The sequence below is a fragment of the Pomacea canaliculata genome, linkage group LG13, assembly GCF_003073045.1.
Source record: "Pomacea canaliculata isolate SZHN2017 linkage group LG13, ASM307304v1, whole genome shotgun sequence".
NCBI lineage: Eukaryota > Metazoa > Mollusca > Gastropoda > Architaenioglossa > Ampullariidae > Pomacea > Pomacea canaliculata.
In genome coordinates, this window is record NC_037602.1 from 17,962,039 (window position 1) to 17,977,120 (window position 15,082).

Here is a 15,082-nt window from a genome sequence, read left to right on the forward strand (position 1 = left end):
GTTTAGAATAGATAGATGTATAGATGTTTTCCATTCAATCATGTTTAGCATGTTTATGTACGCAAATGTTGAAACCCATCTTAAAAATGACAGAAAAAGGACAGATTAACAAAAGTTATACAATGAGGACGTTTCATGCATGTCCCAGTAGGTAGGAAAGTTCACGACAGCAAGGAATAGAAAAATCTTCTAAAATTATAGCTGACTAGAAACTAGAGGACAGAACCCAGAACAACTTCCTTTCATTTAAACAACCGAGGACAAATTTTTGCTTTTGCCAGATCATTACACGTGTACGCCGAACAATAAATTCCCTTTTGTACAGGGATTTTTACAGGAGGGGATTATTATTATTACAGTTTAACTGCCACTCAAGAGGGTTTTTTTAATAATTCTAGAAGGTTTAACAGACCTGGAAGTGTTTTCTTGAAACTGGATTGTAGAATCCGAAAGGTTTAGTTATACAATCAAATTTACCAATGTGCGCCACCAACGTCTGCAGCGCTCCTTGACCAGACCTTCCCTCCCCTCCACTCCCTGGCGCCACTCCGACCCTAGAGGTGAAGTGGGAGCTGCCCTCCCAGGAAAGACAATCCCGCGACCTCTTAATGAGAAGTGGACAAGAAGTAAAATAAATAAACACAGAACGCGCCGATGCGTCGTTGACACCTGTAAAGAGATCCGTGTACACAAAGAAGTCCGGGCTTTAAATTTACACGATGATGGAGGCACGTCCCCCGGGTTGTCCCAGACGTGATCATGGCGGCCCTAGGCACGCGGCCTCGCGCCTGTCTGTTAGGCGGTGTGTTTGCTCTCTCAGCGCCGTGTAAGCACCTCAGGTTCAGACAGTACGAGACACCACCATGGTCCTGTGGAGGGACGCGGGGTAGGGGTTAGTGGACCGCAAAACGGTCATTTAGCAATTTCCTTTCACACACATACACACGCGCGCACACACAGACACACAGACACCCCCTCTGTATCTTTTTATTCTAATATGGTCATTAAAATACAAACATGCATGTGTATGTGAGCTCTTACACTTATACACGAGAAAGGTAGGTAAAGTGTGTTTATGTGTTTGTGTGTGTGCGCGTGCGTGAGAGACATTTATGAAGTGTTAAATCAACCACATTTAAACTTTATGCACTAAAAGTGATAACAATATATCCTGTAATTTTATATTATCTATCTGATAAAAGGAAAAAAAAAAAGAATGAGCTTGTTGATAAAGAAAGGGTAAATCAAATGTTATATGAAGTGTAACACGTGAGCAAGTCCTCTCTCAAAAGAACTTAATGACTTTAAAAAAAATTTCAGAAGATTGTTCACGATTGTAAGGACTTCAAAAAAATGGACTTTGTCGTGCTGTCGTTATCTGTATCAGTTTCGCAAAAGAAAGTCCTCACAAATCATGCCGACACTGGATACATTAATATCCCCACAAACATGGTCCACTGTAAGAACATCAACATCCTCTCGGCTCCAGGTAGCTGCCAGGCTGAGCCCCCTAAGGACCGTCACCAAACACCTTTGCCACGACTCCACCACGTTAATTTTACGGACAAGTGCTCGACAGATACAAAGATGGCGGGTTCCCGTCTAATCAGTCACGCGAGCTCTCGTCCAAGTCTCGCGTCTAATCCCCGAGATTGGCGGGCGACCAGCGCTGGGTCCTCCCTTAGCTACGGAAGAAGGGAGGCGGGGATTTTATCAGTTGTCGCTAGGCTTACCAAACCTTAGTGTCGCTATGCCAGCTTATTTGTTATCTGGGAAGGTGAGGATGGCATGACAAGCCTCGGAAGCTGATGCAGAAAGGTACCGCTGTTAGAAGGTGGTGGGTACACCTGCCGTGAGGTTTGCTTGGTAAATAGGTCAGTAAACATGTGTTTATATTTGTTCTTCTTGTAGTAAATTGGCCAGTAAACATGTGTTTATGGTAGTAATTGGGTGTATGAACTTGTGTTTATGGTCCGCTTAGTAACTAAATCGGTCTACGTCTCTCTCTCCTTTTCTCTTTCTTAATATTTGTCTCTATCTCTATGTCTTCTGTTTGTCAGTCTGTTCTTCTTACTCACCATGTAAGTCTGTTTCTATCGGCGGTGCACGGGAAAATTCACGAATAACTCCAACCCCCTAACCGTCTTCTCCAAACCCACTCAACTCTTAACACTAAAATTTTATTTTTAAAAATTTGTAATTTTTTTAAACTTTACATAATGTGTAGTTATTTATAGTAAATACTGATAAAACAGATCAGCCATGCACATAATTATTAATTTTCTGACTTACTAAACATTTCTTATCTTTCTTTACATTTTCTAGTCTACGAACGTCAACTGTGATTATTCAGGCGGTAAAACTAAAAATAAAATTAATAAAATTTATTGCTAAAAATAAAAAGAAACTTGAATAATCAAAACTGTGAAACTGTAAGCCTCGAATGTTGAGGGCCAGCTGTGTATATTTATTTATTTTCACTGTGGTCCCCTCAGCCTCATATTTTGCCGATGATGCTACTGTTATCGTATTGCAAGGTGTGCAGGTGTCTTATCACTCAGTGAGCCCGACGCTGACACAATAAACACCCGAACTCTACACCCGCAATCATCTTTACATCAGCCGCTAGTGTGTCGGATAATGTTTATAGTTCCTCCAGCCTTTCTCCACTCAATATTATATTTCATGCAGAAGATCTACAATTCAAAAATAAAAGTGTCATTCTATTTTTTATGGGGTTTTTTTGTTTGTTTGTTTTTTTTAAATGAAAGATCTGGTTAGAAAGCTTTTGCTGAAGCCCAACCGCACTGCATAATGTTTGAAATAATTACACACTAAAATTAAATAATAGTAAAAACTAAAATAATTTAAACACCGTTTACAAAATAGTTCATTAGTTGACAAATAAATATGTTTTTGAATGCAAGTGATTGACCCGGACATAATGTTGGATTGAAGTGGTTGCCTGCGAACAGTAAACAATTAAGAAGAAAATAAAAGATGTCAAAGTATTTTACGAGAGCATCAGAAGTGAACGATTGTCTCCCTGATGCTGGGAGAAGTGAGGGAAGGCGAGGACTTGACCCCTACAGGGTCACAGGTCACGAAGCTTGGCGCAAGTGCTCTCGGCCTCGCGTAGTCGTCCTCAAGCCGGTCGTTACTTACGTCACAAGAGCCATTGGCAGCTGTTGAAGTGGAAATCAGGAGATGAAAGCTCAACACTTCACTCCTTCAAACCTACCACCTGCCTCCTTGAGGTGCACAGGCATCCAGTAACAATAACTGTTAGCAGGGACATCGTCTTTCTTCTCCCACCACACTTCACTGTTGTTTCATCTGTTAAAACCCTTTTGCCCTTCTGTTTTTCATCCCTTTTTTATCCTTTTTTCTCTTAGGTTTCGCTTCTGTTTTTCTTATTCTCTCTTGCGCTGTTCCTCTCTCACACACACACGCAATTTAACATTGTAATCTATGTTGCAGGTACCCGAGCAAGCAGTGGGTGATTACTGGGGTGAATGGTCGGCTTGGAGCGAGTGTTCGCGGACCTGTGATGGTGGCGCCACCTATCAAGAAAGAAAGTGCATCCGCAGTTTTCACAGCCGCCAGGGCTGCGAAGGGGACCGTTACCGCTACGACACCTGCAACACACAAGTCAGTGTGTGTGTGTCTACGTGCGTGTGTGTGTGTGTGTGTGCGCGCGCGTGAGCATGTTCGATCTGTCAGTTTGGTGTCTGAGCATTTTTTCTGCACCTTATGAGTAAATGTAAATGATGGCAGTGGTCGTCCCCTGACACTGTTTTCAGTCGTTGGTCATGAAGGTAGGTAGGTGGGATGATGAGAAAAAAAGGGTTTCCCACCCGTGCGATGAACGAGTGGCTTGGATGGAAGCAGTTCACATAATCGCTCATAAGATATAAAGAGTTTAGTTGACAGTTTTGCATCAGTTATCAGGTAGAACCCAGTGATGGTTCATTCGGCATCACACTGCCCACTGACTAGCCCACCCTGCCCTCAGACTGCCCACTGACTAGCCCTCCCTGCCCTCACACTGCCCACTGACTAGCCCTCCCTGCCAACACCACCCTGCCACTCACAAGCAATCGTCAACTCTTCATTAACATTCACACGGAGCAGCCTCCCACGCTGACAGGGTCACCGAGTGCACCTCACAGCTGGAGCGACATCGCGCAGTCCATGTCAACCCCCCGCACCGCCCTCCCCAGTCCCTCCTCCTCCCGCACACCCACACCCCATACCAAGGGTGATGATAACCGAACAGCGGGTTGCTGCCCCTGACAGTGGCACATCGATCATCAGGTTCATCGCTAGATGACAAGGTCGTCGACGATGAATGAAGCCTGAACGGAAGGTGGTCCTCTATGGTATTGGCGGAGGCCACCCGACCGAGCTACCCGAGCTCATGATAGCCGCTCTAAAATTTGATGAAAAGGATAAGCAACCATAAAAAAAAAAAAAAGCAGAGGCCAGGTGAGTCGGGAAGGGAGGTAATGTGTCAAAGTACGTCACGCGAGAAGTGGCGGGGTAGGCAGGGTGAGAGGTCGATTGCCACCAACAACAATAGTCCGAGAGATTAAATCTCACAGGTAGGCTTGTTCGACTGCTCAGCTCCAACAAACTCCATCCAAGAAACACTCGTCCAAACCCAGATTTGAGTTTGTCGTCCGGCACTAGCCCCAAGCAAGATGTTTGGGAGACAGGAGAGCAGTTTGCGATGCTGCTGCTGTGTTTGCAACTAAGACCATCACTGGAGGTGCGTTATTTCTCGCTCCCGTTTTGTTTGCAAGTACCTCCTGGGCTTAGAAACCTCGGGTCGGGTCAGCCGAGGTCAAGGGTCAAGTCCGTCCAAGCTCCCAGTACCTGACGTTATACTGATGAAAATTTTCCACGACCCACCCGCCTGAGGCATCATCTAAGGTTCATTACTGACATTTCGGGACGAAATTCCTTCACATGTTGTCAGGTCTGTGGAGCAGACTAGAGTACACCTTTGACATGCTGGTCCTTACAAGGCGGTAGCCTGACCCCGCACCTGTTAGAGACCGTCACATAAAGTGGTCGCCATGTTTTCGCTCACCCCCTGTGGACAAAGCTTTGCCCGTGTACTTGCTTATCTCACCACCGCCTGAAGGTTGTCTGCCTTTAATCCTTGATGGTTTTTGGATGGTTGGAGACATTAAACGCACCGTCTTTTGGCTTGAGTTAACACACGCGCACACATACAATGAAATACACATACACGCACTGAATCACACATACACACACGAATCGTTTATCCCAACCTTTCCTCCTCCTTCCTTCTCCCTCGCACACACTCCTCCCCCTAACATGCTAATAAAGCTGTGGAAGTTCCCAGGGAAAGGAAGGGGAAATCTGGGATCAGAAGACACGTGAAAACTTGTCATTCACACTAGTCTTCACACTGAGTTCTACTCGATGGGGCTGGTGATGTCATCATAATATCCTCTAGCATCGTCTAACCTCTAGGTCTCAACATTTCTTATATCTGATCTCTCAGTAATGTAGAACCACACACTCGATTCTCATCAGGTACAGAGAAAAATTACTCTGAACACTGAGCAGTCAAAGCTTCACTTGTCTTTATACAACAGTCTTGACATGCTGTCCCTTACAAAGCTTCGTTTTATTTTTATTTGTCTGTATAGCTGGGTCTGCAAAATAGGGTTCGAAATCCAAAAATAAACACTTTTTTGAAGTTAGAATACCAATTTTTTTTCACGACCACACACACACACAAGCATAACAAAGCAGAAGAGAACAAAACTAAAACAAGACCCTAACGTGAAGAACTACATTCAGTATAAAGTCGTTTTCCATCGCTTTCACTAGGTATGTCCTCCAGACGGAATGGATTTCCGTTCCGAACAATGCACAGCCTACAACAACGCCACCTATGGCGGGAAGCTGTACGATTGGCTGCCGTACACGGACCGCAAGAACCCCTGCGCCCTCTACTGCATCGCCAAGGGCACGAGGACCGTGGTGCGTCTGGCGCCCAAAGTTCTGGACGGCACGCGCTGCAAACACAACGCCTTCGACATGTGCATCAGCGGCAAGTGCTGGGTCAGTACTTCACCCCTTTGTTCTTGTAGCCTGCAGACTGTGCTTTCACTTCTTTTTCTTTGAAACAGGAAATGGAATTGAATGCTGTGTAAACAGAGTTTATATAGATAAGACAAGGTACACCATTGAAAGTATCAATCAAAAAGAATTTATTAATATAATTTTTTATAATGTATTACAGAAGAGATATCCTCCCAAAAAACCCCAAGAATAATCAAAGAGGGAATCTTCTCGGTAAAAGGCAGCGACGATGTATTTCTAGAAGTAATGAGAATGGAAGTCTCTAGAATGTATTTGACTCACGTGATCCTCTTCTCTCTTCGTTTTATCTTCCGTAGAAAGGAAAGATTATCGTTAAGCTTGGGCTTTGCTTGTGTTTCCTTTATTTCAGAAAGTAGGCTGTGATTACAAGCTCGGATCAGATGTGCAACTAGATTTATGTGGAGTTTGCGGGGGAAACAACTCCTGTCTGACGGGGACGCAATCGCACAAGGAGCGCTATCAATGGCGGGAGGCGGGGCTATCCCAGTGCTCCGCGTCCTGTGGTGTAGGTAACCTCCCTTTCCCATATATTTTCACGTGTTTGTTGTATTTCTTTGCATTCATTTCCATTGTTTTCCTTGACATCCAAGGTGTCTCAGTTGATAATGTGCTTGTTACTGTCGTTACTATTGTGCCTGGAGCTTTTAGTCTGTGGTGAAGACAACGAACGTCGGGCAGGGTTAAGGCACTTGACATGGGAGCCAAAGGTCGAGTGTTCGAGGTCTGCTCGGGCTAGTGACTGGGAAGTTATCTCCGCTTTTCCAGCAGTGAATGGGCGGCCCATTTATTTAGTGAACGTTAAAGTGTGGCGAAAGAAGAGGTTTTGCGATCCGACTTTCACGTCTTCCCCTCAGACCTTCTTTCGGTTTGTCTGACACAACTATCGGACATGAGAATTTCCAGAAAACCTCTTCCGACACAGCTGGCTGACTTGACGATTTACCAGTTGATAACCAAGCGTAGATGATCATTACTAACTGCTTAATTTGTTGCGGTGAAGTTAACCTTAAGTTTGACATGTTTTACTCGTTTACAACCATGAACACGTCTTATCAGATTATATTTTCACGTAATCCAATGATATCGTATCACATTGAATGCTATATCATGTTATCATATCACATTGCATGTTGTCATATCACATTGCATGTTATCCTAGTTGAGTGTGCTGGTACATACCTCTGCTTTGTACAGGTGTGCAGGTGTCCGTGTTCGTGTGCTACGAAGCACTGAGTGAGCAGCAGGTGAGTGACAGTCATTGCCAGGAGAGTGAGCAGCCTGCCGGCAGACGACAAAACTGCTTTCGGAGACGATGTCCACCTGTGTGAGTTGATCACGTGACCAGCCTGTAAAGTCTTTTTATGCCGAGCATTTTTCTTTCGCGTCACGCATCGCCGATAATATTTTTTTTTAAAAAAACCTGTAGAGTATTGGACATATAGACAGCCTAGGTATACAGCATACTGTTTCACCAGTAAAAGACTACTCCATTTTCTTTCTGTAGATTCAGGCCTACAACGGGAGGTCAAAAATCAGGATTGTACATGGATACGCTTGTATGGATAATATTTGTAGATGTGTATCTCGGAATCTAGAACGAAATTCACTCATTCAATGATGGCCACATAATACCTTGTCATCAACTGATTGAAAAAAAATAGTTGCACCTTACTAAGCCTTTAATGTTAGTGACTGTCTTCTGCGACAGCATGGCTGAGTGAAGGCAGGCTACTTGCAGAAAAAAGTAAGAATCATATACTTGTTAAACCGTAATTCTCGACTGTCAGTAGAGGGCGCTGTGTGTTCTCTTCAGGTGGAAGATCTTTCCCTGGCAGCCATGTACAGTCACGTGTGGTGGCGGGACCAAGAGTCGCGCGGTCCGCTGTATGGACACGTTGATGGACGGTCGCCAGCAGTGGCTGCACGACAGCTTCTGTCCGTCGCCGCGGCCCAGCGTGGTGCAGACGTGCAGCAAGCAGATCTGTCCCACGTGGTATGCCGGCCAGTGGTCGCCGGTAAGTCTGCTTGTTAAAGTTTGTGGCATATCTCGATGGAAGGAGAAACTGATAGATACTGAAGGAGCAGGAGGAATGAATGCAAAAAGAAAATCAAAAAAAAGATGAAAAGAAAAGAAAAAATAGAAAATAATGGAGTGAGGAGGGAATGTGCAGGTCGTATGGCGTATGACAGATTGTGTAGTATCGTGCACAATGCTGACGTCGTGTGTTCCAGTGCAGTGTCACGTGCGGCTGGGGAGTTCAGGTTCGTGAGGTCGTGTGTCGTCACGAGGGGGACACGTTCTGTGAGGATGACAGCAAGCCCATCACACGACGGAACTGCACTACCACCTTTGCCTGCAATGACCCCGATGGTAAGTATGTTGGAGCCGTTTGTATGACAAAGTAAACTGGCCATTGTTGTCACAAACTAATGTGTTCCTTTCTGTTACAAATTAACTTGGTCATGTAGAGACTATTTTTTTACAAAAGGATTTTAACTCTTCCTATCACAACTGATTTTCAAAACTCATATCGAAATTTCAGTGGATGTTTTTACTTGCCATATAACATTTCCCTCTCATTTTACAAGACCTTAAAAAACCAGACCTGGCTAAAATAACAGAATTATGTCACGTGTGATGTTGACCACAAGCGAAAAACCTCTCTGAAGAACACGTGAGAACACTTGTCTTATCAGATCAGGAAACTAAATTGAATATCTGATTTTCAACAACATAATAAGTGGTAATCTGAATACATAGTGCAGCAATGTCAACAAAGTTATCGGGTTTTTCTCACGTTGCCCTCTCAACCCCGGCCTACTCCCCGACCTTTGTGACACGCACGAGTCTAAGCAACGGTACTTTCTGTTTTCAGATCCCAGGTACATTGCGGAGCGTGACGAGACAGGTAAGCATGAGAGTGTGACTTGTCACCGCAAGGTGTTCGTCCTCTTACCTGACGATGATCGCTGTGAGGTGATGAAGGGAATTCACGCCTGACGACCTCAAATGATTTTGTCTGGGATTTGTCTTGGGGAGGAGGAGGGATTTTCTTTGGCTGTATTGTTGTTGTTTCTTTGTTTTCTGATAGGTTTGTTTCTACTTGATAAATATTTGTATGTTTCTTTGATTCATTTTTTATACGAAGATCTCTATGGTGGCAGTACGCCCATGACTATTTGAATTATTGCGGGATTATTTTTGGTAGAAAACGGTTTCTGTTTAACGGTTATTCACCCTTCTCCATACAGGTATCCATTGAAGTCACCACCTGTAGGAGTGAGGGGTGTAGGAGGGGGCTTAGAGACGAAACTGTGCTCAATCCTTTGCAAGGATATATACAGGATATATACATGGGTTTACTCTTTAATGTCGTCAAACCTTTGTGTTGCGGTCCCCTTGACAGTCTCTTGCCAAGGAAATATTTCTCCTCTTGATTTTGGTCAAAGAGATGGCTTTTCGCCGACTGGTCACTAGAGTGACTTCTCTACTACAGATGTAGACTGGCTCTCAGTCCACGAAATGTTTTGCGGTCAATGAAGTACTTTGTCTCGAAGACTTCAAAATTACTAGGTCAAATGTCAGGGTTCAAGAGGAGGATAGACATGAGCAAACTCTTTTGAAGATTGACTTTAGTCAGGAGACTGGTATTTGTTTATTTCTCCCTGTCCTGCTTCGCGTCCATACAAGGGAGTAACTGTGTCACTCTTGTTTCGTGACCAGCAGACTCCCGCCAGGAGCTCACGGGCAGAGAACTCCGCGACGGAACACCTGCATTCGTTCACGAGGAGGACATCAACAACCACGACATGAGCAAGCCAAGGTCAGTTCCCTTCTTCATTATATCTTCAAGGCAACTGCACAAACAGAACGCTACGTGCTGACTTCTCATTTACCGTAGAACGAACGGTTCTCTGATATAGAGTTGTCCCGCTTGTGCTCACTGTGCGGTAGCTTCTGTTCCTTTATTTAGAGCTTTTATTTCTTTTTAGTGCTTCTTAGTTTTTATATTTATTTTGTTATTAATTTTTTTGTTATTAATTTATTTTTTGTTCTTAATGTTTCATGTCTTTGCTTCTTTTTTCCAAGGTACAGATGTCCAGAATTTAGCCATTCAAATGAATTTTAAAATGAAGTGTCGTGTAAATAAAATGCCCTTAACTTATCCTTCAACACCAGCTTCATATTTGTTTTTCATTAAGACTGTTACTGCTTCTAACTTGCCAGAACATTCTAGCACTGAAAAGGTTTAAGCTAGTTCCTTGCCATCCCGTAGTATCGACCTACGTTTGGCAACGTCGTGCGCAGTGAGCGTAGCGAGGTGTCACGAATGTAACGGTTGTCACGTTGACGTCGGCAGGTACGTGGTGACCAGCTGGAGCGCCTGCAGCGTGACGTGTGGGACAGGCACGCGCCAACGGTTTGTCATGTGTCAGGTGCGCCTGTACTACTTACGAGGTTTCGTGGATCTTGCTGACAGCGAATGTCCAGGTAAGCAGGGAGACTTGAACAGGAGAGTAGCAGGTAATGCGGAGATAGCAGTGACACCTGGATGATAGATAGTGACACCTGAATGGCAGACGGTGTCATCGGAATGACAGCATTAGTGACGCTCCGAAGAGCGAGGGCAGGGAGGGTGTGTGAACTTCCCTGGTGTCAAAAGGCATCTTTTGCATTTTTGAAAATGTTTCAACAACAATCTTGAAAAATAATATAAGCAGGAATTTTGAAGAACTAAACTAATAATAATTTATTCTTTGTTTACAAGATGAGCATTTCAACTTAACTGTTTGTGACTAGGCTGGGGAAAGTTTGTCTCGCTCGCTCGTGAAGACTACCAGCACTGCTTACATACTTATGTCCCTTGAGTTTCGTGAAACTACCTTTTTGCAGGTGAGAAGCCACCAACAATGGAAGTGTGTGAGAGAGACCCTTGCTACGGTGACTATGAGTGGAGAGCCACAGGTGTTACCGCATGTGACCGCAGCTGCCTCGGAGGTTAGTAGAGTAGAAGAAACTTGCAGGTAAAGTCTGTCAGTCTACCTGCACTTCACTCTGTCCGCTGTCTACCTGCCTGCCTGACTTTAGAAAATCAAGTAAACTGTTCTTTTAACAGTTGAAACGTGTATTAGCTGCAATGTCTCTGCACGAGGCAGGCCCTGACTTGTCCCATCTCGCTTGTCCTACTCAGGTATCCAAGAGACTCTGGTGCAGTGTCTTCACAAAACCAACAACACCGAGGCGCCCGAGGACCACTGCCTGCACTCCAAGACCGTACCTGTGGAAAGGAAGATCTGTAACGACATCCCCTGTCCTCAAAGGTGCTGATGGTGTGGTCGTAGTTTCTTGTTGGTGGTGGTGATAGGGATTTTCACTTGTTGTTTTGGAACGGCAAGTCATTGGCATTACAAAAATCAAAGAACCTATAATAAAACTTCAAATACTCCCTGATTACTATCACATAATGAAAGCTTGAGTGCGTCATGCTTACCTCCCTGTACTTACCCGCCAGGTGGCGTATCGGCGACTTCAGCCCGTGCTCCACGACGTGTGGGGGCGGCTTGATGATCCGAGAGGTCACGTGCATCCAGGAGGTCAGCAGCGTGGTGGACAAGGTGCTGACCTTGCCGGACTTCATGTGCCAGAAACCCGTGCCGCAGCGCGTGAGGACGTGCAACACGCAGTTCTGCCCCGCAGACTGGGCCACCGGCTTCTGGTCCGAGGTGAGTAGGTGGGGTGGGGCGAGATGGTCTGACGCAAAGAGTTGTACACAGGTAACATGATGTTAGAGTACACGCACGAGCATGGAAGCCGACTGATACGCTTTAACCATCACTCCGCTGCTCTAGTGCTGTTTGGTCCAAAGGGAAAAAAATGGAGAGAATGGTCACCCCTCAGATAAATTGGACTTTCCCTGCTATCTTTCTCTGCGGTTTGACCTGTAAATCACATAACATGGCATGATTTGTAAATAATGATACCGCCCTCAAAGGAGACCTGGTCGGACAGAGAGAAAATGTAGAACAGTAAGAGAAGTTCAAGGGAAGTAAGAGGTAATCTTTAAACAGTAACCTAGAACATTATTACTTCCCTTGAATTCGTGCGCTTCCAATAAATTTACGCCAATACGGTATTCTGTTGTTGTTATTAAAGTAACATAAAACTATCTTATTCATAATTTATAAATAAAACACACCCAATACACAGTATTTTTATTTTATTAACAAATCTGAATTTTTTTTATTAACAAACAAGCTGAGCAAAAACGATAATAATTATCAAGATAGATTTTGACGGTTGAGAAGAGAATGAACTAGTAGAGAAGCTGTGATTAGGACATGCAAGAGAGATGGACTAGAAATAGAGTAGACTATAAAGAAGTTATTACTACTAATAATAATGCAAGTGAGACTAGAGTAGACTAGAAGAGAAGTTCTAATTACTAGACGCAAACGAGAATGTGTGCAGGATAATTACGAGATGCAAACGAAATGTACTAGGATGCTTATCTCCGGGTGTGTAACATAATGTTGTTGTTATTGGGTGTAGTGTTCCGTCACCTGCGGACCTGGGGTGCAGCTGAGGCCTGTCGTCTGCCAGCGTGTGACGGCGGACGGGACCCCGACAGATGTGGATGAGTACCACTGCCCACCCACTGAGAAACCTGTCTCTGAGCTGGCCTGCAACGAGAGTCCCTGCCCCATCGTCCGCATCAAACGACAGACCCTGCGCTTTTTCCAGCTCAACAAGATGGAGCGAGTAAGTAGTCTTCAGCGTTAATCTTTGTCGGTGTTCAGCCTTAATTAGTTCTCTCAATCAGGTAAGGTTGTACGGCGTTCTCGTCAGTCGGTAACAACAGCAACACAGGCCTGACGAGAGGGGGGGACAGGGGGGTCTGGTGTACCCGGGCCCGCGGCTGTCAAGGGGGCCCGGCCTTGGTCAGTGGATTTTTTTTTCTTCTTCTCCTTTTCTTTTTCTTTTAAAGAAAGGTCTAAGGACAGAACACCCAAGCATTACACATGCAGAAGTTGAGTTTGAGTGTAGATATTGAGATTCGAATTGTAAACATACATTATATACTGGGAAAATAATTTACAATTACAAGTACAAGGGGCCCGGAGAGGTCATCTGTCCCGGGGCCCGGGCTGGCTCTCGGCGGCCCTGCAGCAACAACAATAATAACAACAACAACAACAGCTGAATAGTGCGCTGTTTTAGAATGGTAGTCAGCGTTTACATCGTTGACCATTTTCATCACCTCAAAACATTAAATTCCAAGACCCTGTATTGTCAGCAAACCTAAAAAAAAGTTTTTTAATTTTTTTTTTCTCTCTCTCTTCACCACCGCTCCTAAGGTTCGCCTGAAAGTGGGCACGTCGGCAGCCATCTTGCCCGGAACTTCCGTCATCGCCACGTGCCCGGTGCGCGGCGCGAGCAAGAACAGCGTGGAGTGGTTACGGAACGACCGGCCGCTGCGCAAGACGCGCCGTACGCACGTGTCCAGCAGCGGCAAGCTGCGCATCACCAACGCACGTCCGGACCGCGACACCGGCAACTACACGTGCATCGCGGGCCTGGAGCGGGCGCGTCTGGAGCTCACCTTCAGCGACTTCTACGCCGTCCTGCAGGTCAGTAGTTTTCTTGGTGTTTGAAAAAGAAGAAGAATAACATAAAAATGAAGTTAAAAAGAGGTAGTTGCAGTAGAAGAAACAGAAGATGAAAATGAAGACGATTTTACTATTTTCTCCACCATCTTTGCTAGTCACCCAAAAGAAAACAAACGACAAATTCAATTAAGATGTTCTTGATAATATTTAAATGTTTTGTTCTGAACCTGTCATCAGGAAACTGCCCTTCGAGAGAAGTATTTGCTGGGGTTCCTGGCGGACAGTCCAAGTGAGAATGCATCTGTATATCATAAGGATCCAAGTGAAACAAAGCCGTTTACCACAAGGATCCGTATGACAGACAACAAAGACCTCTCCAGGTAAATAAGTTTCCCAAAACTGCGGCCTGGTAATTATTGTAGACATTCCTGCACAGCGAGCCGAACGTGCTACAGTAGAATGAAATGCTAGTGAGACAGGTGGACAGGTCAGCGAACTCCGGTGAACTGTCGTCTCCAACCTCAGTAATTCTACATAGTAATAGTATTTTTTTTTTCCTTTGAACTCAACCGTTTACTAAAGTTAAAAATATTCATGACATCGGAAATGTCATCAAAACTTAGCAAGCTCACAGAAAAGACATATTTATACGTCCGGGGGCCAAACGTGTAAACCAAGATCTTCCATTTGAACTTTGCTCAAAACAAAATTAATCTTAATATGTAACTACTGATCCTCACGCGACTGGAGTGATTTTCCATTTGAATCGTAAAGCTAGAATAGCCTGGTGGTTTCCTCCTAACATTTTGCGAACTCGCGCGTTAAAAACAAAGCTTTGCGACCTTGACACCACAAATATATTTCACAGGTCGTCGTGGGTGACTGGTCACCGTGTTCAGCCACGTGTGACGGCGGCTTACGGACGCGACCGGTCAGCTGTGAGATAATAACCAAGGATTACTACGAGGCTTTTCCGGACAGTGTGTGTCGAAAAGGCGGACTGTCATTGCCAGAGAAGTCTTTGAACTGCGCCCTACAACCCTGTGTCAAGTGGACTGTGGGCGAGTGGTCTCCGGTGAGAAATTAATGAGTTTCCTTGAGTGATCTTTGCTCAGAAATTAATGAGAGTATTGACGAGTGGAAAGACATTGGATTATATGTGTAAATATATTTTTTCTGTTCAGTGTGCCGTGGAAAATTGTGTGTCTGACGGACAGTCAGTTCTCAACCGCACAGTTCGGTGCACAGCTGAACGTAACGCTTCCTACGTCAGCGACGACCTGTGTGACGTCACAGCGAAACCCCCTGTTACCCAGAAGTGTCTCAACTC

The 15,082-nt window shown here is 44.8% G+C and overlaps 1 protein-coding gene across 2 annotated transcripts in view; it reads left to right on the forward strand.

Annotated features, from left to right (window-relative positions):
* LOC112554530 (ADAMTS-like protein 1) overlaps positions 1-14,824 on the forward strand; it is a 47,934-nt gene extending 33,110 nt beyond the window's left edge. The window contains exons 2-17 of one of the 2 annotated variants that reach the window (XM_025222329.1): positions 3,481-3,651; positions 5,869-6,102; positions 6,494-6,653; positions 7,339-7,468; positions 7,958-8,159; positions 8,377-8,515; positions 9,021-9,053; positions 9,869-9,968; positions 10,506-10,636; positions 11,039-11,143; positions 11,337-11,466; positions 11,658-11,868; positions 12,695-12,904; positions 13,501-13,773; positions 13,990-14,132; positions 14,621-14,824. In XM_025222329.1, coding sequence (XP_025078114.1) covers positions 3,481-3,651; positions 5,869-6,102; positions 6,494-6,653; positions 7,339-7,468; positions 7,958-8,159; positions 8,377-8,515; positions 9,021-9,053; positions 9,869-9,968; positions 10,506-10,636; positions 11,039-11,143; positions 11,337-11,466; positions 11,658-11,868; positions 12,695-12,904; positions 13,501-13,773; positions 13,990-14,132; positions 14,621-14,699 — 2,451 coding nt within the window. In that variant the 3' untranslated portion in view covers positions 14,700-14,824. The remainder of the gene's footprint in view (positions 1-3,480; positions 3,652-5,868; positions 6,103-6,493; positions 6,654-7,338; positions 7,469-7,957; positions 8,160-8,376; positions 8,516-9,020; positions 9,054-9,868; positions 9,969-10,505; positions 10,637-11,038; positions 11,144-11,336; positions 11,467-11,657; positions 11,869-12,694; positions 12,905-13,500; positions 13,774-13,989; positions 14,133-14,620) is intronic. The other variant, XM_025222330.1, reaches the window with a different exon arrangement.
* Positions 14,825-15,082: the final 258 nt, after the last annotated feature.